Source organism: Orcinus orca, chromosome 16, assembly GCF_937001465.1.
Source record: "Orcinus orca chromosome 16, mOrcOrc1.1, whole genome shotgun sequence".
In the NCBI taxonomy this organism is placed as follows: domain Eukaryota; kingdom Metazoa; phylum Chordata; class Mammalia; order Artiodactyla; family Delphinidae; genus Orcinus; species Orcinus orca.
This window is the reverse complement of record NC_064574.1, coordinates 1,803,915-1,831,054: the sequence shown is the minus strand read 5'-3', so window position 1 is coordinate 1,831,054 and position 27,140 is coordinate 1,803,915. Positions and strand designations below refer to the sequence as shown.

At 50.9% G+C, this 27,140-nt stretch overlaps 1 protein-coding gene across 6 annotated transcripts in view; it reads right to left on the bottom strand.

The window, feature by feature from the left end:
* DIDO1 (death inducer-obliterator 1) overlaps window positions 1-27,140 on the bottom strand; it is a 51,471-nt gene that overhangs the window by 18,624 nt on the left and 5,707 nt on the right. The window contains exons 1-7 of one of the 6 annotated variants that reach the window (XM_004282399.4): window positions 25,078-25,660; window positions 13,354-13,528; window positions 12,723-12,835; window positions 11,107-11,944; window positions 10,125-10,446; window positions 7,979-8,191; window positions 6,974-7,187 (exon numbers count right to left, since the gene is read on the bottom strand). In XM_004282399.4, coding sequence (XP_004282447.1) covers window positions 6,974-7,187; window positions 7,979-8,191; window positions 10,125-10,446; window positions 11,107-11,942 — 1,585 coding nt within the window. In that variant the 5' untranslated portion in view covers window positions 11,943-11,944; window positions 12,723-12,835; window positions 13,354-13,528; window positions 25,078-25,660. Of the gene's footprint in view, window positions 1-6,973; window positions 7,188-7,978; window positions 8,192-10,124; window positions 10,447-11,106; window positions 12,836-13,353; window positions 13,529-24,662; window positions 24,834-25,077; window positions 25,661-27,140 lie in introns of those variants that run through there. The other 5 variants (XM_049700090.1, XM_012537655.3, XM_033410275.2 and 2 more) reach the window with 5 other exon arrangements.

Below are 27,140 nucleotides of genomic sequence, written 5' to 3'. Positions count from 1 at the left end.
CGTCAGCAAGTCACAGCTAACAAAGTAGGAACTGGGGACGTCATAGGAACTAAGACTAAGTACTATGATTCTACGTATATTATTTCATCAGCTCAAATCCATATTCCTAAGGCGCTACCATACCTCAGTACATGGAAACTTATCTTTACCAGCTCAGCCTTGGCTAACAGGGTCCACAGCACCTAATCTGGGCGGGGGGCGGGGGGGGGGGGCGCGGGGACGACTGTTAGAGCTTAGGTTAAATGAAATGGACAGAGGCCCCTCTTCTTGGGGGAAGGAACGAGAGTAGAGTGGAGCAGGACGCGGTGCCAGCTGTGACTGCCAGCAGGGGATGAAGGAACAAACCCGTCAGGATTAAAATCGAGTCCTAAGACCAGCTCAGTCACTGACTTTTTACAAACTTTGCTGAGATTTTAGTAGCACACTTTTAAACAACTGTAAAAAGCTGGCCTAAGGTGCTTCCAGAATCCTCAGTGAGGCACCCATGATGGGGCCTCAAACAAATCTTATCATGTGACATTTACATTGTTTCAAGTGACAATTCCTGTTGACTTCGAAAACATTCACTCCCTAAGATCAACGCTTCCACTGGTCTAACCGGTGTTTTCTCTCATTCAGGGAAAACAGAAGCCAGGAGCTTATTTTTTAGGACATTCACAGTACAGGTGATTAAAGTGACCTGCTATCCAAGAGTGGTAACAGTAAATGAACGTAATCTATTTAAAAAGCAGGGGATGGCTTTCCTTAACCATTATGCTGCTCTTCTATAAAATTAGCTGCTTCTGGCTTTTAAAAGTCAACTTTCATCACCCCTCACCTGCATCTCAGAGCGTATGTAAGTGTAATTACATAAATAAAAAGTTGGTAAGATGTGGGAACTGGTGGACCCCAACAGCAAGTCAGCTCTATCCCTCTCCTACTTTGAGGAAAAATGCTCAAAACAGAAAACAGTTGCATCTGGTCCCACCGTCAGCTGGATGTGGGTTAGCTGCTGCTGGAATGGCAGTGACACGGTGTAGTGCCAAAGTGGCTGACAGTGACAGAAGCATTACTTCTGAGTAGAGCTAAAATCAGATTTGCAAATTCATCCAAATTCCCTTTTAACTGTATTATGTGTATACATTCACAGAAGAGCAAGGCGTAACCAACCAACCACGAAGCACCAGTTCTAGAACAGGAAAGCAGCACACCCCCATGGTAGAGTGGCTCCAGCAGTGGCAGGCCCCCAGTGCTGCCAGCTCGAGGCAGCGTGACCACCTGCCCATGTGCCGGACAGAGATGGCCTCCTGGGAGTGTACACCCAGTCTGGGCCATCCCGGGGTCTGCCTATGGGGAAAAGAGTGGCCCAAGCTCCAGGGCAGGTGCTGTCTTGGGGAGCAGATACAGGAGGAAATGCTGGCCGGTGGCCAGGCCACCGCCCCAGATGACGTCGTTTCTGCTGGGTCTGGCCATTGGTTTTTACTGGAAACGAGTTGTTTGTGGTGAAGCCCGGTAGGAACCAGGCAGGCCGGTGCGCTCAGGGACCAGCAACAATCTAATTGGCTAACTTCCCAATAAGCATGAAACTGGGGGCCTTGCCACACGGCAAGGTGGGCCGTGGTGCTGTGGCATCGCTGGCCACTGGGTGGCACTGGTGGGCCTTGGTGGGGACAGGAGGAAACGGGAGTGGAAGCTGTGTTACTCCGAGCAGCCAGTGCTGTGCAGCAGGACGAGGAACCAGCGCCGGGCAGGAGCCCGAGTCGCACAGCATCGCGCGGCCCCCGCCCAGTGACAGCCGTTGTCGGGGTGGCCCCTCACAGGGACCAGTGAGAAACCCTGAGGGACGGTCACTGCTTTATACCTTTTGTCCTGCCCCAAAGAGGTGCCAATTTACCCTAAAAATCCCCAGATATGAGGCTTTCAGTCACACTGACACGGTGGGGGGCAGGGGGAGAGACACTACTCAGAATGATTGGCTGTAAACGCCAAAGAAATCAAAGAGCTTCTTATGTGACCAGGCGCCAAACAAGCCCACGTGGTGCAGGTCGGAACGTCCCCTCCCCCCCCCCCATTCCCACAGGGCCCCAGATCCACCCAGGCTCAGTGGTGAGGCCGAGGCAAGGCAGCTACCGCCACAAGGCCCGGGTAACGTAACGGGACCAGCCAGGGCTCAGAGGACACAGTGGAGCAGCAGGGGCTGGGGGGAGTGGGCTCTGCTCACTGTGACATCAGCTCTATTTTCAGCTCAGCCTGACACGTGTACGAAGACGTTTCTCATTTCAACTTTGTTTCTTGGCTGTCAAGACGTTTCCTAGTGTGAAAATTCAAGTAGCAAGAGAGAACATTCTGCTTTTGTGCCTTTGCTTAAATATTCTGCAGTGCATTATTCCTGGAGAATTCAAGTTGTGCTGACACAGAAACAGAGAGAATCCCCACTGAAGACTTGGGAGGCCTGATCTCCATCGCTGGGGCCCTCGCGCCAGCTGCTCTCCATCGCTAGGGGTCTGTATGTGGGTCCACAGCCAAACTGCCATGATCTGGGGCCACACAAAGCTTGTCCAGATTGACTTTTTTCTTACTGATGTGCAGTATCTGAGCGACTTACACCTCAAGAGAGGTGCAGAGAACTGGCCATAACAAGCTTGCAAAAAAACCAAGTACACCTCCGGAGGCAAATGGACCCTTCCTTGTTTTCAGAGTTTCACAGATTTTGAAAACCAAAACCCAATTCATGTTGGACTGGTAATATATGAAAAAAAATGGTCACATCATCCCTCAGCATGAACCACGAGAAGGAAACGGGGCCGAGGCTGTGTGTGAGGCAGGCGTTCCACTCTCCTGTCTACGCCAACTGGACTGGTGGGGACTGGCCGCCAGACCTGAGACTCAGCTGGAAGTAGAGCTGCTGCTTTCCCTCACTTCCAAAACCCGCCAACAGGCACTTTCACCACTTTGACAAGGTTCAACTTTAACCGTTATCTGTGCCTGCATCACCTGCTACTTCAAGCAACATGATGGGGCCGGGGGCGTGGTAAGACTCTGGGGCACGTAGCCCGCGGCACCTGCTGACCCCGGCGGGTTAAGCGGCGTTACCTTTGTGCTCGTCTTGCTGACGCCTCCAGGTGCATGGCAACGCCCCGACCTTCGTTGACAGAAATCAAAGTGGAAACCCTTCTTATCGATCTTCCAGGTTTGCTTAACTTTCAGAAGGTAAGACTATGACTACGTGCACGGTGACGTGCAACACGCAACAAATCAAAAGCATTACTGCACAGCTTCAAATATGCCTGAGACTCCTACACCGTGTGGGAGGGTTTACAGCTGCACCTTCAAAAGAGCCCTCGGGACTCAATGCCACCTAAGGGACTCTGCCGCGGGACCGTCTGTGAACAGTGCCACAGGAGATGCAGAGCCCCAGAGGCCACATGAAGGCCAAAGGGCAGGTGAGGTGAGCAGGACCACTCCTGCTAGAAACTTCTACCCACCCCCACCCCCGCTAAAGCACAAGAACTAAGGGGGGCAGCCAGGATACATCTGAGGGTCTCTGTCAGAAAAAGTACATGTACATGCGAAACCTCCCCTGCACTGATTTTCTGAAGTTGGCTATTTAAAAAAAAAAAAAACTGTAAAAAGTAAAACACTTAAAAATACGAGAGAATGTCAATGACCAAGAAAATTCCAGCTATTTGGATAACTTTAAAAACAGCTGTCAAGGTAAATCCTTATCAGGACAAGTTTTGGTTCTCTCTCCAAATGGGGGGAGGAGATTGGTGAGATGTACAAGGCTGCTTTGTCCCCACCCACATTTTTTTGCCACTGAAGATCTGGAAGACACAGATAAAAACAGCTCGTGCAGCTGATAAAACATGCCTCTCCCACCGTTCCCTTTCTACCAAACACCCCTGGGTCCCAGGCACCCCCATCCCCCGCCCCCGCCCATCTATCTCACCGTGGGGACTTGTCTTCTCTTACTACCTGTGAAGCGTGCTCCCGGAACCCACACACCAATCCCTGTGAAACCCGCGTCCCCAGATCCACTTCGCCATAGCACGGGGACCGGACATGTGGCACACGGGGACCACGGGGCAACGCTCGCATCCGGGCAGGATGCTAACACATCCCTGGACCTGGGTGCACAGGTTCTGCAAGGGGTCCCCATTTCAATTCTCAAAGCTACATGAAACTGCAGAAATCTGATTTTCCAGTCAAAATTTGTTCAGGTCCCCAGAGTTTTAAGTCATCTCAGGGCCATTTAGGGAGCCCCAAACATGGGGAAATGTGCCTATGCCTATCACAATTCCACTTCCAAACCCTAACAAACCAGGGACACTTTCGAAGAACGTTTTCAGCCCTCTTCGTGCCTGTGCCTGGACAGTAATGAGAGGCGACGGAGAGGAAATGAAGAGGAACCATGAGGAGGAGTAAGAAACACAGTGACCTGGGGGGAAAGAAAATGGCAATCGTTTCCATGAGTTACACTGGTTTTGTTCTCAGAAACTCTGAAAAATTAAAAAAAAAAACTCATCAGAGAACAAGTACGTGTTAATCCCACCACCCTGAGGACCTGAAGATCTACTGACTGTCCCATGAGAGCAGGTCAGAGCCTCTGTGTAGCAAGGTCTTGCCCGTGACGCTCATGAAGGGCTGCCCTGAACCCACAACCCAAGGCCAGTGCCAATAGCCTGGGAGAAGGGGGTGGGGGGCAGAGCACCTCCAGGGGCAGCACATTGGCTGCCCAAGGATCTACCCAAGATTTGACCTGAATCCAGGTCAACGTGGAAAACGCCCCCTTCCTAAGAGCTGTCCTGGCATCACCTGCACCCAGAAACATATCACGCTCTGCAGCCAGGGAGGCAGGTGGGGGCCCTGGTGGGGATGCAGGGTTCTGCTGAGTGTGTGCGAGGGGCCCCCTCCCATTGTGCCTGTGTGTGGGGACCCGGGGAAGGTCCACAGCCACTGCCACTGTCAAGTAATGGTTTGGGGAAGAGGCAGAGGCACAGCTGCTACTCACCGAGGCTGAAGTCGGGTGTTTACCAGCGACCTTTTACACTCCTCCCAATCATCTTTTGGGAAGATGACATTTCTGGGATAACAAAAAATGATCAGAAGCAACTAGCTCAAAACCATGTCCCTTATGCAGGCTAGAAGCTGTGGCTATCCATCCACGTAGTTCTGAGACGTAAATGTGCTGGGAAGGTGATCAGTGAGAAGCTGATGTGCAGAGAGGGAGGGTGGGGCAGAGGGAAGAGAAACCCCGCCTGTGAGCAGAGCCACCACCTCCTGGGGGCAAGTCTCCCCGCCCCTCCACCCCAGTCTTCCCTCAAAAACCGGGAAGTCAGAACTGGGGATAAGTAAGCACCCACCCCTCCCCCAAACCCCGCCAACTTTCCTTTCTCACTGTGCGCCCTACATCTGACTCCACACTCGGAGCCTGGGGGCAGTCTCCCAATTCTGGTCAACTGAGATGGAAATTAACTGAATTGAAACCAATCACCCAGGGTTTTGTGGCTACACCTCGGTTTTCCTTTTATTCTGTCACGTGCCTATAACCAACTGAGAACATTTAGCACAGGACTCCAACGTGACTGCTCCCCACCCCTTCCCAGCTGGGCGATGCTTATATTTAGGTCCATTCGTAACCCCTGTAGAGGCGCTACTGTGTAGAGGTGCTAGAACTTGATGGGTATTTGCGACACGTTGTTAGCATGAAGTTCTTGGTTCAAACAACCTGAGGTGTATTGAGACTCATTTTAATACAGCAACTGGTTAACTCTATATTTAACCACTCACTCCAAAAATCCAAAAATAAATAAAATAAAATAGATAAATATGCATATATATACACACACAGCATTGCTTTGCAGTTCACTTGCAACTCCATTTCTCAGGTCTTGGGTCATTTACATTCTCAAAATGCATCTAGTTATGCAGTTTTCTAGCCACACTACATCCATGAGGCCTTCCCTCAGGCCACTGGCCTAAACAGCCCGCTGAGAGGAGGAAGCAGCACGTGGCTATAATCCTGGAATTTGGGGCCATTTAACCTCTTGTGCTTTTAAAAAAAGTTGCAAGAGTATAAATAAAAGATAGCATAAATAAAAACTGAACACAAAATGACCTTAACCATAGAATAAGAATAAGATGTGCCCCAGAGCAATTTAAATTTCTAAAATTTAATTTTGGAGAATGAGCTGAAAAAAAGAAGAAAGAGAAAAGATTCAAGCTGCATGATCTCATCTGGGATTGCAAAGGTCTGTCTGAACTTGAAGCCTGGGGTGGGATGACCCAGCAGTGCACGCCAAGACTCCTGGTCTGGGTGCTGCTCAGAGTGGAGACGCTGTGCTCACTTACCTTCAAGCACAGGAAGCAGGGTAAACGGCCTTCAAGACTGGCATGTGTGTTTATGTTGTGTGTAGTATGTGAATTGGACATAAAAAAAATTCCGGTTCCGTCAAAAATAATATAACTCCTGAAACTCATGCTTCAGTTGAAAATCAGCTACAACACTACTGTGCTAATAGTAATAGGTTCCCACAATATACAAGGAAGTGAGGGTCACGTGTGCTGGCAGCAGACTGTGTGGAAAGACCCCCGCGTGGAGAGCCCACGGCGGTGACGGCGCTGTGGTGAACGTCTGGATGACGGCGGACCTTGAGTGCCAGGCAGCGCGCCCCCTTGTCACATTCTGCTGAAGATACTACACATACTTACCAGAGACTGATAGTAAAGAAAAGCGATTAAAGACATCAATCGTCAGAGGTGAGACATTCAGCAACGGGTCTCGTACAGCTTTTTGGAAACACTGACAAGAAGTCCCGACAGACTAAGGATGGGCACGCGGGGCTCAGGAGGCCTCCTGGACTTGGGCAAGGGCTTTGATCTCTGCAGGTGCAGCAGAAAACACGGCTAGAACTCCTAGCTCTGGACAGGCCCGAGTGCACGGCCGTCCAGAAAGACCGGGAAGGGTCCAGAGCTCCCCCCGGGTGATACATACATTTATACAACAGTGGCGGCCAGGGGGCAGCAGTCTTTTCTGGCTTTACTGCATTGTAATTGTGGTCGCTGGCCCAGGACGGCGTGCTGCTCTCACAGGGCGGCTCCTTGGCGAGGACCTCACTCCTTGGAGGGACCAGCGCCACCTTCTTCGCTGCGTTCTCCTTCTTGTCTGGAGCCAGTCTCTTGTGCACAGAAGAGATTTTAATGCCTGCCTGGATAATCAGTAAAGCCCCAATCATTAATGAGGTCAGAAATTAACCTTTGCTCATTTCACTCTGCAGTGAGGGTCACGACTCAATCAGCTCCTGGGCCATCCTAAGCCCAATACACTGCATCTGCTCAGCAGCAGGCTGGCTACTCCCCCACATCCAGCAGGCCCGCATCAACATCCGAGAGATGAGAAGGTCCCTGACAGAATAACCCGTCATCCTAGCATCCTGATGAGGTGCTAGGCCACCAGGATAACCAAGGGGCCATGGAGTGAGGCAGTGAAGCAAGGCGGAGAGCATGGCTGGCCGGGGCCCTGTGTGAGAACACACCCAAATAACACTGACAGGCAGGAGCTGCAGACACAACAGCACGTGGAGAAAGGACAGGCGTCCAAACGACATCCCTGTACCCCACCAGGAACTCAGTGCGGCACCCCCAGAACCCACTTGCCACCCCGCTGCCTGCGCGTCAACTCCCCACACAGACTCCAACAGGGACCGCTCTCCTCCCGGCAGGGCTGGTGTGTGGGTGGAGAGCTATTCCATGCAGCAGCCGGTTCCCACATTTCTATCAGTTAATCCCTCGGCTAGAGGCGGAGAAGGAAAACATGAGAACACGTGCCTATTTGTAATGCTGACAAGAACACTGGTGGGCAAGGCGGAGGGCAGTGCGAAGGCGCCTGCATCCTGTCTGGGCCTGTGTGCCCTACACTCTCCAAACCAACCCACCGAGCCCGTAACCTCCAGACGCTTTTGGTTTCAACTACACAAATGGTTGGCCTCCGTCAACTCACCTGAACGCTACATTTCTGAAGAATGATTTTTTCCGGCTTTGTCTTGGGTTTCTCTTTAGGTTTTGGTTTCTGCTCTTTCCCTGCGCTCAGGAAGCGCATGGTGGCCGCGGCGTGTTTCAGGATACAGTCGCTGCTGCAGTAGACAGAGTCGGGCTGCGCCACGCTCGAGCACCCGGGGCCAATGCACCTGGCGGCACCAGGCGCCTCTACGACCTGCAGGATCAGACGCGGCTTCAGTGCTCGCCCGCTTTGGTGGCTGTGGCACTTCGTAACACAACTATTCACGGTACCGAGATTACTGCTTTTAATCATGTATGAAGAAATTATGAATAAAGATGTACCTCTGTTTATTCAAAACACACAAATCCACCTCCCCTGAGTAAGGCCCTCAAGTTCTTAACTGCCCTTCATGCCACGCATGAAGGGCAGAACTCTAAGGGGACCCTGGCACTCATGCTGCACACTTCTGAACACAATGGGATTTCACACCACAAGTAGGTTCCCTTATCGGGCAAATGGGCAGGGATTTTACCAACGAAATTAAGATCCCAAGTGAGAGGATTGTGAGTTAGTCCAAAGGGTCCAACTTCATCAACCGAAAACCCTTAAAAGAGGAACTGAGCCTCCAGAAGAGAGAGGATTCCACTGCTGCCTCTGCTGAGAGGGTGCCCAGGCCTAGGCTCGGCGGGCAAGGTTGTGAGACGACACCCAGGACACCCAATTAAACGTGGGTCTCAGAAACGACAGATAACTTTTTGGTGTCACCATGCCACAAAAATTGCCCGGGACATATTTTACATGCTAAATCAAGTCAGAGCTTTTGGAAGTGGATCTTTCCCCAGCCGAGCCTCTGATGAGACCTCAGCCCCCACCGACACCTGGAGGGCAATCTTGTAAGACCCAGAGCAGAGGGGGCCCAGCTAAGCCAGGCCTGGATTTCTGAGCTAATAAATGTGTGTTGTTTAAGCTGCTAAACAAGTCTGTGGTTGCCTGCCGTGCAGTAGGAACCTGGTTCACTACAAGGGCTGAACACAGCTGTCCATGATCACTAGAACATGTTTTGATGGTCGAGACTAATAAGATACATGAACATACCCCTCAAATGTACTTGAGCAAAATCTTGTATCTCAAATGATGCACTTAATTGTTTTTTCTCCACAGAATCCAAGTTTTACTCAGAAAAATACTTTATGTGTAGTCTCAAACACATCAGCAATAACATGACGTTTCCTACTGACTTACATTTCCATTAATTCTTCTTCCTTACCAGTTACCATCATACTTCCACTCGATGCCTCCTCATACCCCCATGACGGGTAAAATTTAAATGGTCCAGCCCTCGAGGCTACGTCAGTGCAAGGGGGAGACGGCAGGGAGCTATGACACGGCCACCGCAAAGTCGTCTGCATGCCCAACACTGGCTAGAGAACGGGCTGTGGGGGCGGCATGGGCCCCCAATTCAAGGAAGGCCTGGGGTGAAAACGTGCTCTGAGTAGGACAATCCTGAGAGCCTGAGACAGCTCTCAAGATGCACGGAAACCATGACAGAATCATGGCCCTTGGGCAGGAGAAGCGAGTGAACAGAGCTAGGAAAGGAGCATATAGAGCTGCACAAGCACTGGGGAGCGGGAGACCATAACAGAGGGCGTGCCAGCCGCAGCTGAACTGTCACCCTGGGGAGCCGTGCGGTCACCACCGCTGGCCTTGGCATCTTGCTGCGAGGCAGGGACAAGACCACTGGTTCTCTCAAGGCGGTGACGGGTAACATAGGTGCACACGTGCCCCTGTGACTCAAAAATAATTTTGTTTGTTCACATATGCACTTCAAACTCAGGATCCATTCATGAGAAAACTGAAGGAAAGACTTAAAAAAGTGAGTCCACTTATGGAAAATGTTAAGTCAGTAATAACAGCATAGGAGATAAGATATGATTAACAAACATAGAGTAAGAATAGATAGGCCTGCCAGCCTGGAGCAGGTGCATGGACCTGGGAGCTCGCAGAGCCCAGCCCTGCGCACAATGCCACTCCTGGGAAAAGCTAACTTATCTCAGAAGACAAACGCTCCTGTCTTGATGTTTCTGCCAATGGCAGCTGAGGGCTCCACGGTCACCTCTACCGCTGACCTTGGGAGACAGGTACTTACGGGCTGGAATATCTTGAGTTTTTTCTTGCCACTTGGGTTTGCAGCTTTCTCAATTCTACCCTTAATTCCTTGGTCTTCACTCGATTTCTGCTCCACGGTTCCTATACTTGTACAGTCTGTGCCGTCGGCGTCCACAGGTCTCGACCTCGAGTCCTGCGTGCTTGTGGTCTCAGAGCTGGGCTCGTCCTGCACTTGCAGGATGGTGCAGTTTGGGCAGATGTAATCCTCCCCGTTCCTTTCCAAGAGCCTCCCTCGAGCCTCAGAAATGCCCACACAGTCGCCATGAAACCATTCTTCACATCGGTCACAGCAAATCATAAATCTGGAATGATAAAATAAAGAATGGATATTATTAGTATAGGAATGGAAAGTGAGAGACCAACTCAATTTTAAACACAAGTCAAATTTCAACATTCTATTATGAAAAAAACAAAAATATTACAGAAACGTGGAGAGAATAGAATAAAGAGCATCCACGTGCCCTTCTCAATTTTACTAAGATTCAATCAAATTTGCTTCATCTTTTCTTTGAGGGAAGCACTCTGCCCTTGACACCACAGTTCTCGTCCACAGAAGGGCAGCCACGCCTATACCCCCACACACACCCCGAGCTGCCCCAATGTCCACACCACAGCCCAGTCTCAGCCGGTCTGGAGCAGCGTCACCCAGCGAGCTCTCTGGGATAGCAGATCCCCTCTGGTCCAGGCCGCCTTGTCCGTGGCTGGTGGGACCGAGGCAGCCAATGTCCCACGCCAGCGCCCACCTTGGTGGAGGGTGTGGCTCTTGGCAGTGCCCACCCACGCCGTTTTTGTTTTTGTTTTTGGACAATGACTTGTTCGTCTTTCCCAAGAGAACAAGTCCCTCATTCAGGCCACCCTGGGACTCTCTAAACTAAGACGAATGGAAAACGCTCTCTGGCACTTTCCACAGCTCGGACTCCCCCCGGAAGCCTGGGCAGCCACTCCATCCTCCCACGACTCACCTGTTATTATGAGGCTGGCGGCACAGGCAGTACAGGGCATTGGGGTCGTACACCTCACATTCGGGCTTGTGTCGGACTGCGTCTCCGGGTTCCTCTGCAATCCCCCCTGGGGCCGCCCTCCCTTCCAGTTGGCTCTCTCTGTCCATTTTCACCGCCTGGGACGCAGCCCCCAGGTCGGCCTCCGGCTCCTGCGGGACGGGCAGCGAGCCCTCCACTGCATCGCCTGCCTCAACGTCCATGGTCTCCACCGGGTCCTCCTCCCGATGCTTCTTCCGCAGGCGGCTCTGGACGCCCTTGGGGGGCCTGTCCGTGGGCTCCTGCTCGCGCTTTCTCCGCAGGCGATTCTGGAGTTCTTTCAAAGTCAGCCCGTCACTGTCGCTATCGGAGGTGTCATCCTCGTCGCCACGCCCTCTGGCCTTTGCCGAGGAGGCCGTTCGTTCCTTAGCACCCGTGGAGCCAGACCTGGGACCGCTCTTCCCATCCGAGGTGCTCTCCACGCTCCCCTCAGAGGCGCTCTCCGCATCTGTCACTGGACAGGACGCCGGCTCCGCCGAGTCCTCTAGGGACACGGGGGTGCCCCTCCGGCCCCGGCGCCGTACCGTGGTCAGGAACTCCTCCACCCGCTCGGTCCGCTTCGGCTGCCTTCCACTGCGACGCAGCGACGGGCTCTGCTGCTGCCGGGGCAGCGGGTCCAGGGCATCCATCTCCACATCCCCAGCGCCCTCGCGCTTGGCGATGGTGGTCCTCCGGAACCCCCACGTCTTCCTGAACTCTTTGCTGGTGGGCTTGATGGCCTTGGGCGCATCCTCACCACTCGGGTCACCCTTCTCGTCCATACCTAACGGGGAAATGCAATCAAACCACCCCAGGCGTCAGCCAGGGCCGCGGTCCAGGACCAGGACAGGCACCCACCAGCCACGAGAGCGCACGAGAAGGGGCAACACCCACACGGAGGAAACCCAGACACAGTGAATCGCAACAATTCTCCACCCACAAAAACCGAAGGTGTTTCCTAAAGTGCGCTGAGAGGATTCAAGGGGGTTCTTGAAGAAAACTGTAACAGTTACATATCTAATGTTCAGTAGAAAAACACAGCTAGCAAACCAAATCTGTGAACTGGTCAACTGCTGAGGACGAGGATTTGTACAAGTGGTAGCAGGGAAAGAGGAAGCGAGCAGCAGTGCTGCCAGGACAGGACAGGGTGGCGGGTGCCTCGGGCTCTCCAGCACAGAGACGCGGGGCCCACCTGGCTCTGCCCGCAGAGCTCGGTGGACAGAGCGCTGTGCTGGCTCTGGGCCTACTGCTTGGAAGCCCCAAGCTGTGTGTGAGACGTCTGACCACGCTGCTGGAGGGATCACATGGAGATGGGGGATTCGGACCCTGAACCCTGCCCAGATTCCCGAGCCACGACTGTGTTGACACAAGATGGGCCCATTCACCGCTGCGCGCAGGGTCTGCAGCAGCAGTCGATGGGGACACTGAGAAAATACTGAGCCACACGGCACCTTTGGTGTGTATTTCTTCTCTCCTCTTTCTAACAGACTGTTTAAAGGGTCATGTTTGTGAAAACTTCACTCCTGTTTAAAATGAAAAAGCCTGAAAAAGATAGTATATACCTTGAGAATTTTTTCCCAAGCTCTGCAGGCTTCAATTACATTTAAATGCTAACGATGACTCAGGTTTTATGCCATGTTCCATCCCAGGGGAAGGACTAATACAGAATGAAAACCTTCAAACAGAAAATACACAAAATTAAAAATCACACACAATTGAATTCTCTTTTTGGTTCCCACTAAGTATTGTCACCTCCCATTTCCGTGTCCAGGTCTGTAACTCCCCCACCCTGGGCCTAGGCCCACACTCTCCCAGGCCACTCGGAAGCTTGCAGGAGTAGCTGTGACATCAGCACCTGTGCCACCAAGGACCACGCCACTGTCCTGGTCACCCAAGGCTTTCTGTAGGAAGGACTCTCCTCTACAAAATACAGTTCTCACCAGAGAGAATATAAAACGTCATCGTAAATGCACTAAAAAAACCACTCATGTAAAGATAAAGTAGTGCTCTGAATCAGATTCTTAACACACAATTAGACACTCTTCAAGAAATCTCGGGCTAAAGCTTAAACCATTTCAAACGAATACTAATGTTACATTAGTTTCTTTACATATAATGCCGCTTTTGAAATAGAAAACATGACATCAAAACTTAAAATTGTGTTGCTGGCGTTTAACACTATTGCCACGTTACCTGCCCCACATGGAAGCTTGGGCGCTTCTTCCGACTTCCTAAAAACCACCAAAACCTGGCCGATGCAACTGCAGGGTCCAAGGGAAGCGCCAAGCCCCGCAACACTGCTGCTGCCGGTCACTATTCACAGATTACAACGCAGATTATCTCGAAACTGTGATCACGGAGTAAGCTCCTAAAAGAAAACAACAAAACAGTTTAAAGATTTAAAGCAACTATAACTAAAATCATGTTTAAGGGAAAAAAAGGCATGAAACTTTCCAAACAATCTCTTATTTGAATGTACATTACGTGACCCACAAAGACATTCGGCGAGTCGACAAACAAAATCCACAAAACAAAGTCCCCTGCTTCCCTTAAGGACTTTTAAAGAAGGGAAGATACTTTGACTACACTCTGAAAGCAGGGGGCGGGCTGGACAGGCCTCGGCTGGCACACTGGTGGGGAGGAAGCTGGTGGGCAGAGGGCAGAGGCCTCAGTGGGAAGGAGAGTCTGAAAACTGATAATTGGTACCAGATGCTTTCCAATTACAATCTTACTTTTGAGATGGACCAAGGTCAATAAAAACCCAGACACAAGAGAGAAAGGAACAAAACATGAAAACATGAACAAAAAATTACACATGAAAAGTCATTATTTAGAAATTCTTTTTTTTTTTTTTTGCGGTACGCGGGCCTCTCACTGTTGTGGCCTCTCCCGTTGCGCAGCACAGGCTCCGGATGCGCAGGCTCAGCGGCCATGGCTCACGGGCCCAGCCGCTCCGCGGCATGTGGGATCTTCCCGGACCAGGGCACGAACCCGTGTCCCCTGCATCGGCAGGCGGACTCTCAACCACTGCGCCACCAGGGAAGCCCTAGAAATCCTTTTTTTTAAAAAAATCTATTTAATTTTTGGCTGCGTTGGTCTTTGCTGCTGCGCGTGGGTTTTCTCTAGTTGCAGCGAGCGGGGGTCTACTCTTCGTTGTGGTGCGTGGGCTTCTCATTGCGGTGGCTTCTCTTGTTGTGGAGCACAGGCTCTAGGCGCATGGCTTCAGTAGTTGTGGCATGCGGGCTCAGTAGTTGTGGCACGTGGGCTCAGTAGTTGTGGCTCGTGGGCTCTAGAGCGCAGGCTCAGTAGTTGTTGCACGTGGACTTAGTTGCTCCGCTGCATGTGGGATCTTAAGTTCCCTGACCAGGGATCGAACCCGTGTCCCCTGCCTTGGCAGGCGGATTCTTAACCACTGTGCCACCAGGGAAGCCCTAGAACACTATACCTATGTCATCCTTTTAGTTAAAAATCTAAGAGAGATTTCAGAGGACTAATGTTATGATTATTGAACATCACCGTGGTACAGCTCATCTACGTGTATTTACATATTTAAAGAACGTTTCTCCTCCTGTGCCCTCATTCAATCACGATACCTAGTTTGCTCCACAAACGTGTCTCTGTTTCTAGGTAAGTCCTCGATGTTAACATTTTAACACATTTCGCATTCTAGACCCAGGACTCCCTGCCCGCACCTCACCTCTTCCTCACCTCACACCAACTGCCTCCCCTGTAACTGTGGTCTCCTTGGTGACCCCAGAGCAAACATTCCGTCCCACCTCCTTTTAAAGAGATAGCGACCATCTCACTCTGGTCACCCCTGCCCCCCCATGGCCACCACCTCTCTCGTTTTGAGATGGTCAACCCATCTCAAAATGAGAAACTTCTCAGGAGAAACTGTTCACAACAGTGAACATTTATAAAAGCAAAGAAATTACGATGTTCTCAGGAATTAAAAAGTTTTTTAAATTTATGTTAATATGAACCCCCCCCCCAAAAAAACCCCATGCCTCTGGATTTGAGTTCTGAATAATCAGAAAAGGAAAATCCAGTTATTTCTGTTAAGTGGAATGAAGTACTTTATTCAGAATAGATCGTATCATTGTAGATAATCTGGTTCATTTTGGTTCATTTTTTTTTTTGATTTTACATTTGCAAGATCACTTTCATAATTTCTTCCCAGAAATTCTAATGTAAAATTTCAGGTCACGAAACAAAAACAAACCCCTATGATCAAGGCAAAAGTTAAAAAAGAAAAATTGTGTTATGCTCCTAACACAACTTAAAATGTGGGTCCACACACAACAGCAGGTCACCAAACGGTGGTCACACCATACTAGTAACAACGTTTCCCCAGAGGAAAAGAACGGTGGGCGGGCATCCCTGAAACTGGTAAAAAGAAAACCTGGAGGCGAACATGATGCACTGAGATAGTTTTATATCTTTACATTTCTAAGTGCAAATGTCCTCTCAGCTGAAAACTGCTCCATTTCCTAAGCAGACCTACGAATACCAACATGAAACCTTAGGTTCCCCCAGGCCACCCAAAGGCAGGAAGCAGCCCACCACCTCCCAGGCAGCTCTCCAACTTTTTGCTGTTGAGGTCCCTTTATACCCTTAAAAACTGAGGACCCCAAAGAGCGGTTGCTTATGTGGGATATGTATTTCCAAAATTAAACCTGAGAAAGGCTTTCAGAATTGTGGATGTTCCCTGATACCACATCAAACCTCGACAGGCCGCATTCACATGAAAAGTAGTTGTGACACGAATCTGCAACCACGTCCATGAATGCTCCACACCTTCCTGCGTCGTAACGCACTCTGAAAACATCTTTTGCCTGTGTGCACGGTGGCCAGCTGGACACATGCAGAGTCCACACGCTGGCACATTTCATTAGACAACATGAGACGCATCTGTTAACGTTAGCGCCCATCTCCTGAAATGTCTTTCATTACTGGGAAGCCATCAAGCTCAGGGTGGCAGATAGAAGCTTTTCAAAATGCTAACTTTCGTTTAAAGCTGGAATTTTGTCATCAGTAACAAACATTGTCAGTTACTTTCCTCGAGTCTCACACTGTGCATCTTCGAGAAAATGCCTGCCACACACCACCTGGAAAAATGCAGTCCATCGGTGATGCTCTGCGGCCCCCGGCTGCAGGCCCCTCTGGCCCCTCAGGGGCGCTACCAGGAACCTCTGTGCCAGCAGTGCAAACGCCGACCCGGCAGGGCCGGCTCACGAGGCCGACTGTGACCCTGGACAGGGCTTCTGAGCTCTTAGCCTCCAAAGGGTTTCAAAACACACCATTTCCGGTAGCTCAAGAACATGCTGGATACACGCCAAGCAGTCACACATATCCGCACTTCAGTGTCAGGAGAGGAAACATTTGCTTCCACAAAACTGTTCTAAAACCACCACTTCATTTTCCCTTCAGACTATCCAACCCTTGAAAAACGTTAAGCTGCCAGAAGTGATTTTCTTTAGAGCAAAACCAAAAATACGCTCCCCAGACAAACAACGTGAGTGATGCCCAACTCTACAACCACGTAAATCTGAAGGCTCCACTTCTACAAAGCTCGTGACAGGTAAGTAACCGCCTCTTACCCATTTGAAGATGTTTAGTTCTATGGACTGGAGACTAATTTCTCTGAGATACTTTAAAATATAATACATAACCACAATGAAGCTCCTATTTTCACAGCACAACAAACACAAGAAAACAGTTGCAGCTTCTCAAAAAGATAACACACAAGCGCACACCTGTCCTGCCCACCTAGCGGCAAAACAAGGTGGTCCTCCGAATCTCACACCCCCAAAACAATATTCAAAGCTAACAATTTTAATTTTGAAACAATTCTAACCTGCCGGTCACAATTTATATCCAATGCTACAACATAACCTCATTATTTCGGACTCTGCTAACTCAATTTATGGTTCTAACAGGCTGGGCCAAAGTTCACAGTTACTGATATTTCACGTTAAGAGTCTTCCGTCTCATGACGAATCCTCTGCTGGGGATGAGGAGGGACTGAGAAGATGCTGAAAGTTCTATGAAGTACTTAAAAACGCAAGCTTTCCCAATTAAAGCCTCTTTCACAATTCCGTTTTTATTAATGGGATAGTCACTAACGAGGGCACGCCCAGGAATTTGAGAGGACACACGACATTCTGCCAACCTGGCAGCGCTCCCTCTCAGCGACCCCACGCTACCCCACGCTCATCCTGACTCGACTGCACAAGTGGCACTGCAGTCCTTTAGGTGGCCAATCCAAAGTATGCTGCTTTCCAAGTAACACTGTCATTATTAAAATTCCACTGAAGCAAAAGGACCCACAGCACGGTGAGCTTCTCAAGCAGTAACTACAGAGAGAAATCTAGGAACCACCTGCTGTTCAAAATTTCTTAGGTGTTTTTGCTTTACAGGTCTGTGCAGACAAAAGGTAAAACTTGTTGCTTAAAAGCTCGCCAGGACTGGTGCCTCGGCCAAGCTCTGGTGAGGCCGGGACCCCAGCTCCCCCATTGCGGGTGGGCAGTGGGCACTCTGGTTTCTCTCTGTCCACTTCCTAGTGAAAACACAGGCTTGTGACCTCGGTGGGCAGCTCTCCAAAAGCGCTTCAGGAACAACCAGCAGAGCCACCTGAATGCGTCCAGGTTAAGGTGGAGGAAACGAGGCTTTCCCTGTTCTCTACGAAACCACTTGCTACCTTGCATGGACTCCTGCTGTGGTCTGCACGTTTGTGCCCCCGGAGCCCTCCTGAATGGGATACCTGCCCTGGAAAAGAGGCCCCAGAGCTCACCTGGCCCTGCCACCGGGACCCAACTGCCCCGGCATCCTGACCTTGGGCCTCCCGCCGTCAGAGCTGCGAGCAATCAAGTCCACTGTGTGAAAGCTCCCAGTCTGTGGTCCTTGCCACGGCAGCCCGAGGGGACTGACGCAGCTCCCTCTTGTCTCTCAAGGAACAAGAAAACATGGTTTCAGACACTGGCAAGGGACTATCTGAATCCTACACCCTGGGGTTGGTGCCTGTAAGACAAGGCTCCTGCCAGGGTCTTAGGGCCCCTCTGAACTGCACAGGCTTTTGTCCTCACGGAGTCTGCAAGATGGGGCAGGTCTGGCTAAATATCCAGGACAACACTGGGATGGGCCCCCAAAAGGGAGCCTCCCCTCTCCTTCCCCAACCAAGACAGAGGGTGTGACTGTGAGGCGGGAGGGGGGGAGGGTCACAGACGGGACCCTGGGCACAGTAAGTCGCTCCCCAGGACAGTCGGCCCTGCTGGGCACCTCAGGGGCTGCTTCCTAGGGACCCTGATCCTCCAGCTCCGCCCCCCTAACTGCCCACCCTATCGCTTTCATAACCGCAATGGTCTGTCTGGGCCCCGAGTGCACCTGGGCTGGCTACTCCCTTCCAGCGCCCACGGGGGCACTGCTGCCAGATCCCCGTGTCACCCGTAGCACCCAGTGCAAGCCCGGCGCACCGTGTCTCACTGCAGCAAGAGCTGTTGGTAAGGATCCGGTGAGAGGCTGTGGGTGAGGACAGCCTACGATAAAGGCAAAATGCCACCCACTGTTCCCTCAGGCCGCAAGACCCTTGGGGCCTCCTCACCCAGAGCGCACCCCGGCTGTACTCTGGGGCTCTGGTTCCAGGCGGTCCACTTTGAGGGGGACGTGTGCACTGAACCGTCTTCACTAGGGACCACAAACTAGCCAGATATTCCACGTTTTTCCCAAAAAGCAAGAACGTGGTTGAGGGCCCCCTGAAAACATTGCCTATCTTAAAAGTAACCCATTTCCCCAGGTGTTACAAGTTCAGAGTCAACTGCCTTTTTAAATTCCCATTTCTCAACAACAAGAGCATTTCTAACCATGACCCAGAGCAGAGGTTCTCAAAGTGTGGCCCCCGGGCCTTTCAGGAGGGCCCCCCCAAGGGCAAACTATTTGCACAACACTAAGGGCACGGATGTGGTGGTTTCTCAGAAGCCAAATGACAGAGATAGGACGAAGGAGACAAGAGAATCTGGCTACTGTCGCTTAAGCCAGACGTTCTGGAGAGCTGCAAAACCCTAGGACAACACTACCTTTTCTCATTAAATTGTTTTTGTTTTGGAACATAGTTCCCATAAAGTGTCATTTATGTTATTATTTTTAAGTAAGTAAATTTAAATGTCTCTCTTTTTTTTTTCTTTCTGCGGTACACGGGCCTCTCACTGTTGTGGCCTCTCCTGTTGTGGAGCACAGGCTCCGGACGCGCAGGCTCAGCGGCCACGGCTCACGGGCCCAGCCACTCCGCAGCATGTGGGATCTTCCTGGACCGGGGCACGAACCCACGTCCCCTGCATCGGCAGGCGGACTCTCAACCACTGTGCCACCAGGGAAGCCCCTAAATGTCTCATTTTTAATGCCAAATATGGGAAATATCAATAGATACAATGTAAACAGTAGCCCTCTGGGGTCCTTGTTAATTTAGGTGTAAAGGGGTCAGTCTGAGAATGGCCACCACCACAGACTTGACACTACTGGCAACGTCAAGGGGCTGCTCTTGATGGGCCGTGACAGTGACGCTCCAGGAGGCTGCTCTCCCAGACCCTCCCCACCTCTCCTCAGATGAGAAGGCACCAATTATGAAACTGCAGCATTCAGAGGGACTGCCACCTAAGTCCAAAGAGAAAATGGTTGGAGAAAAAAACCAAAGGCCTGCTGCTGTCTCACAAGTATCTGCTTCATGAGTGGAGCTGCATCTCATGCCACAGGCCAAGGGGCTTGGAGACCTTGGAAATGCAGAAGTCAAGAATTAAACTGCATACTTGAGCTGGAATCTTCCTTTCTTTCTCTGAGATTAGAAGAGGCCAATGTCTAGCTTTGGGGGGCAGTGGGGAAGGTCCAAGCTTAAATAAAGCAGTTATTAAATAAAAACAGGATTTTCTGTACTGATTTTTACAGATCCATGCAGAGCTCAACTTGAGGCAGCTTCCCCAACTCCTGCCCACTGCCCAGGTGGGGAAAGTACAGAAGAAAGCCACCTTACTACTAAAAACACAAATACTGTTTAAATTACAATCTAACAAACCTGAAGAGTCAATGGCTAGCACTGACCTAGCCCTGTGTCCATGGGGCACGGGGGGCATCTCAGGGGTACCACTCCTTGTGTCGGCTCAGCATCCCCAGTCCTGACCAAGGCAGCCACCAGTGTCCTCCTCTGCTGACCACAGCATGACCACACCCACACACTAACAAGTAGGGTAAGTCCTCTGATAAGCAGATAGGGGGCTGAGAGGCTCAAGGGGCAGCACCACGGAAGAAGGCAGGCTTCACACCAGGGTGTCCCTGCCTTCAACCCCAACTGCAAACCTAACAGCTAGGTGTGCTGCCCAGGGAAATGGGGACAACTGTGAAACTCCATCGTGTCAAGTGCCAGTCAGATTAGGATAAGTAGCCTGTGTCATTTATTAAAATGACAATGTCTGCTGGTGAGTAGTTGGGAAAATAGGCCCTCACAGGAGAATCTGCAAGTATCTACAAAGAGCCCTTTCTATGCTCAGCACAGAGCAGGCAGCACCTCTGTTCCACCCGGCCAGGTGGGACTGCTTCACTGTGACCTGCCAGGGATAACTAAGGAAGTGCAGGTGCGTTTATAAGGGCGCTCCCAGCATGCCTTTTTTTTTTTTTTTAAAACTAAGGGACACAAACCAATGTCCATCACCAGGAGACCAGTTTGAGAAAAACCCAGAAACAGCCATGTGATGCAATTCTTTAAGACTGTAATTAAAGGATGATGAACTCTACAGCCCCTGCCATGGAAAGAGCCCCACACCCTTGAGCGAAGCTAGCAGGTAACAGTTCCCAGCACATCCTGACCCCCCCACCCCACCCCAACCAAGTTCACAAACACATCCACAGCTGTAACTGGGCTTCCAAATGGTGCCATTTCTGGGGTTTCTGCTTTCTTTCTATCCTTTCATATTTTATATCCTTTCTTTATATCCTAATTTTCTCTCTATATAAACTTATTTTTGCAACCCAAACACAGTACAGCTATCTTTACATTGGGGAGGAAACCTCATTTACCTTCCTGTTGTAAAGGTGTATTAAATACCTCTGGAGTGTCTCTATCAGCATATGAAAAACAAAACCATAGCACCTAAGTTTGACACTCAAGAGAGAAACATCTGCTTTACAAATTACAAACAAGATAATCACACCTACTAAGTAGTTTTTACAATCATGGCTACAACAATTCTTATTAAAATGCGTACAATTACCTATTCAACTTCACATAACAACTTACCCTCAAAATTAGAGGTGACCTTTGAACAACGCAGGAACTGGACTCCCATCCAATTCCTGTGTTTAACTTGGCTTCCGTGTACCGCACGCAGATTGTGTAGTACCGTAGTATTTACTACTGGAAAAAGTCCCTGCGTAAGTGTACCCAGACAGTTCAAACCCATGTTGTTCAAGGGTCAACCATACTACTCAAAAAATAAAATGAAGAGAACAGTATGGAGGTTCCTTAAAACACTAGAGCTGCCACATGATCCAGCAACCCCACTCCTGGGCATGTATCTGGAGAAAACTCTAATTTGAAAAGATACATGCACCTCAATGTTCACTGCAGCACTATTCACAATAGCCAAGACATGGAAGCAATCTAAATGTCCACTGATGGATGAAATGGATAAAGAAGATGTGGTTAATGTATACATCAAAACATTACCCAGCTATAAAAAAGAATGAAACGCCATTTGCACCAACATAGATGGACCCAGAGATTATTATACTAAATGAAATCAGAGAAAGACTAATATATATCACTTATATGTGGAATCTAAAAAAATTTACATAAATGAACTTACTTATTACAAAACAGAAATAGACTCAGGCGTAGAAAACAAAGTTTATCCCACTGCCCGCATGCTCGGGCAGGGGGATAAAATAGAGTTTGGAATTAAAAAAAAAAAAAAGGCCTAAGCAAGAGACTCCAGGAAGTGTGGGCACTTAAGATCAAGGGAGCTCAATGTAGACCGTTAGGCCTCCTCCTTCCCAAATAGTACATGTCCATTAACTGTTAATCACAGAGCCTTTGCAGTGGAATTAACACACATCATTTGATGCTGGCCCTAAAGAGAGTAACATTAGGTTTCCACTGTACCTGACGCCACCATTTAAATAAGAAAAAATGCAAAAGGGACTGTTTAAGGAACGTTTTTCTTAAAGGACTTCCTGAAGCCACCAGGTGTATGAGAAATCAGGCCTCTACTGGACGGGACCCAAGGACAACAGTGAGCTGACCTGTAAACATTCAACCTTGGCTCTGTAAGAGCCAAATGCAAGTCACTTGGTAGCTTGCAACACGTGTATAAAAAAGGTAAAACACATCATGTTCACAGAAATAAAAAACAATCAGGACCTGGAACATCTGGGAAACACACACTAAAAAGACCCAGTCCGCGGGCTGCCAGGGAAGGGGCTCCAAGCCAATAAGGCACCCTGTGGTCAGTCACAGAGAGACTTCCAGCGTCAACAGCAGGACCCACAACTCCACCGCCAAAAAGAAAACGGGAGCCAAGTCCCCACTCCAAACCCTCCCTTCCTCACCAAGAAGACAAACCCCATCCACACGAAGGGCCACCTGAAGCACTGGGCGCCCCGTGTCCAAGCCCCAGTGACACAGTTCCTCAACAAGCCATTGTGATGCTCACACACGCATACATGGTCACCGCCGGTAACAGCAGACAATCAGGGGAGCGGCCAACTGCCCAACTTTTCATTCTACCCTTTCTTATCAGAGCATAACTTGCTTCGCCTGAAACAGCCTGAATTTAATCGAATACTAATAGAAGACAGTTCTCGGTGGAAAATCAGAAGTAAATTAAAGATACACCTTAGTCCTAAACTCACTGTTAACGTAAGCCTGCAAGAACATGGGCAGCTAGGAAACAGAAGGTGCTCAGGAAATGCATTAGGCAGAATGCTTCACAACAGGGTTGTGGCTGGGCCTCCCCAGGTGACACCTGAGACGTCTGCCGTGTTAAGATGGGAAGGTAGAGGACTAGACGTGGAGACGTATATGTTCAATACATGCCACCCTCAAGTGCCAAAAAGGGGCCCCAGGCTCCAGGGACATGGCTGCCGACCCTCACAGGTCCCCATTACACACGTCTCCAGGGCTGGGAAGGCCACCTTTCTGGTCCCTGCTACAACCAGGGTGCTTGGCACACAGGATGCAATAAATATTTGTTGAATACAACGAGAAATCGTTCTAAAGGTCACAGATCTTATTTCCTTAAAACCCATGGCTAAGATATGGGGTTGAAGGCAGGGACACCCTGCCTGATTCACTTTGTTATAAAGCAGAAACTAACAAACCATCGTAAAGCAACTATACTCCAATAAAGATGTTGAAAAAAAAGTCCATGGCTAAAGCACCTTTCTTGGAAACATGAAGCCAGGGACTACATAGCTCTGGGGAAATCATGGAACATTTGTCTGGGGTTGGCCCAACGGCCCGGTTAGAACCCAGCTCTGCGATCTTGGGCAAGCTCCTTAAAGGTGCTTTGGCTTCTTGGAGGTTAGAACAGGTACAGAAGCATCCTACTCACTGAGACGAATTAGCACACATCAACTGCCCAGAACAGGGTCAACCTTGGTGGAATGCCCACTGTGAGCTGTTGCTGGTGCCAAGTGGAGGCTCAGCTTCCCGCTTACCAAGCTATGGGTAATGAGCTTATGTGAGCACACTGAAAAGATCTCAGTATCCGCCCTTCCCTCCTGCAAAATACCCAAGTACATGAGGTTCAAATCTCATTCCACCAATGTGCAAATTATATGGATATTATCTAAGGCCAAAACACGAATTAAAGAGTATCTTCAACTTAGCTCAGGTGCTGTCGTTCTAAGGTCCTAACTCTAAGCTCACTGACTGAAGTGCTGGATTCAGAGCAGAAAACCTGCCCTGACCTCCAGAGTTTCCCAACCTGGCGGGGGAGCAACCGAGGGGGAAAGAAAAGTGAGCAAATGAGGGCGTGGGATCTGAGCCCCAAAGACGTGAGCCAGAAAGGGCCCGGCCGGGCACACCTCCGGTGGAAGGTGAACGTTGCCCCTTCCTACTCTGAGGTTGACCAGAAGATAAGATATAACACAAATTTGTGTCCTACATCAAATCGACACGTCGCACAATAAAAGCTAAAAATCCGTATTTTATGGCTAGGCACACACTCTTTAAAAGAGTGAAACAGATTTTCTGAAGGCCTTTTTTGCTTCCTATAGCATCAAATATCACACAACTATCGAAATGTTATTCTTTACAGGAATAGTCGACCAGAAACCAAAACCATCAAGCGAAATAAAAGCAAAAAGAACCACACTTAAAAAAAAAAAACCAGAATGAAACTTCATCTCCTTTAAGGTGTCCAGAGCAACTAGACACTTGATAAAAAACAAAAAACGGAGGGGGGGATTCAGTCCTACGTTACACAGTTACTTGAAACAGAATCACTTCCTCCACGCACCAGCAGCGAGACCAGGAACTTCTAGGAAAAAGCATCGCCCTCCTCCTGCACTGCCGCTGGGGGGTCACCGGGCGGCGTCCTGCTCGCGCACCTCTCAAGTCGTCCACACCGTAACCCAGCCCCCAGGACACGCCCGCGGCGGGCGGACCGGGCCGGACCCCGCGGAGTGGACCCTGCCCGGCAGCCCCGGCGCCCCCCGACACCGCCCCCCCCGCTCCTGCCCACGGCCCGCGCGTCCCTCCCCCCTCCCCTCGCCCTCCCCGCGGCCGCCGCCATCTTCTCAGCTCGACAGAGCGCGGCTGGGCGCGGGCCCTGCGGCGCCGGGCGGGCCGGGCTCGGGCGCCGCCACCCCCGCCCGTCCCTATGCGGCCTCGCAGCGGCCGACCCTCCGCCCGGCGCCCCGGCCGCCACTCACTGCGCGGGCCGCAGGCCTCCAAGATTTCGCAGCCATTTCCTCCGAGCGCCTCAGAGTGGGCGGGCGGGGTCGACGCCGGCCACCGAGATGCGGGGGGTAGAGGGGCCGCCCGCGCTGAGCGAATAGAAGACGCCGGCCACCGAGAGGCGGCGGGTAGAGGAGCCGGCCGCGCCCCGAGAACAGCGTCCCCGCGCGGCTGGCGGAGGAAGGAGCCCGGCCCAGGCCCCGCCCCTGCCCTGCGCCGCGCTGTTCCCGAGCCATAGGGCCAAAGCTGAGAGCAGAGGCGGCGCGGCTCCAGTCGGCTGGCCACCCCGGGCCCCAAAACGGGCCGGGAAGAGGATGGAGGAGCAAGGCGCATCGCTCCTTTCCCACCAGACTGCGTTCCCAGCTTCTCTGGGACTCGAGCCCACTCCCCACGGGCCAAAGAGCTCAGTGCCCGGGCCGCCCCCGCCTACTCAACCGGGCACACCTGCCCACGAGGGCTGCAGGGCACTTGTCCATCCCCAAATACTCAACAAACGGGCTTCAGAGGGGAAACACCTGCTACCTTGGGACACTGGACAATGGCCCCCGAAGACAGTAACTCCCCGGCCGAGGGCCTTTGTCCCCATCGCTGCCGCTACAGCTCCCTGCTTCCACATTCCTTAGTAGCAGGAACCGCTGGGCAAAAAGCAGAAAAGTGCCCTGTGTGCAGTAAAGCTCCACCCGTGACTCTACAGAGGACTGCCAGGTGCTTCCGTGAGAACCAGGGGCCTGGGAGCAGGTGTGCTTCTAATAAACATCTCTGAAGATCACACGGCCTGCCAGGTTCGCAGACTGTCCGTTTTCTTCAAAGGAATCCAACACAGCTTGTTTCTGTTGATGTGATTCCATCAGGACTGCTTCCACGGCCTCTCCCAAGTATGAATCTTGCACTCTTAGCATCTTGATTGTCTCCAGGTTTGCTCCAGATGGGTGTATGAGAAGTTCATAAACCAGACAGAGTTGGAACTGGCTTGAACCAGCAGTGTGTAAGTGGGTAAGCTGTGTGTAACATGGGACTCATGCTGGGGTGCAGGGGAAACTCACAGAAGGCCTCCCTGCAAAGGGCTCCCTAAATGGGAGTCGCAAAGGGGAAACCCCACCCAGCCTCTTTAGCTGAAAATCTTTACATGAAGCAAACCCAGCAGTAATGTCTTTCTACAAGGTTTTAACTGGCTTGCAGCTTCGGGCGGGTGCTGGGACGCACGAAAGACACAGAGGACCGGGCTGCCAGTGGAACAGGAGGAAGCTCCGGGTGGAAAGCCCAGTGGACAGAAGGGAGGCCCAGAGGGGAAGCTCCGGCTGTATCACTGCAGTACTGGGGGGCTCAGGAGGGCTCTCGGGCAGCAAAGGAAAGGAAACCGTACCCCCACCAGCCCTGCAACTGCGCCTCCCTTTCTGATCTCCCAGCAGGAGCTAGCCCTGACCATGAGCCTCCAGGCTCAGGGGCACCTGCCACCTGTGGGAGGAGTCAGGCCCTCGCCCTTCTCCCACCTCTTCAGGTAACTCCAGCTCACCTGTTGTCACTCCTCACGGGAGCTGCTCTTCCCTGGTAAAAAAGGCATTTCTGGAACTTCAGTTTGGATACTTTTTAGTTGAAGTCTACTAGCTAAGGAATACCTTCTCCTAACAACCTTATACCCAGAGGAACAAACAGATTAAAAAGGAGTCTCCAGTTGTCTCAGATTCTTTCCTAAATACCCCAAATACACAAAGAAAAATCCCAAAGTTCAGGGGACAACATGAGTAGCTCAGAGGGCAGGAGGGAGCAGGGAGCTAAATAGGCTTCCAGGACTCAAGGGGGTTTCAGTCTTTGAGAAAATGTATGATTGGTGCTTGCCCAACGTGTGTGGACACCAGGTCCTGCCACCAATACCCATGGACAATTCGGAGGAAATTTATAAAAGCAGAAAAGCACATCTGGAAAAGTCAGCAATCCTTTTACAAGACCGCTTCCTGGCGTTCAGCCTCTTCTCACCCCTGAGTTAAAGCCTACTGGCAAGCTGGGTCCTGAGCAGAGCACCCCTCTCCTTGCAGTCAAG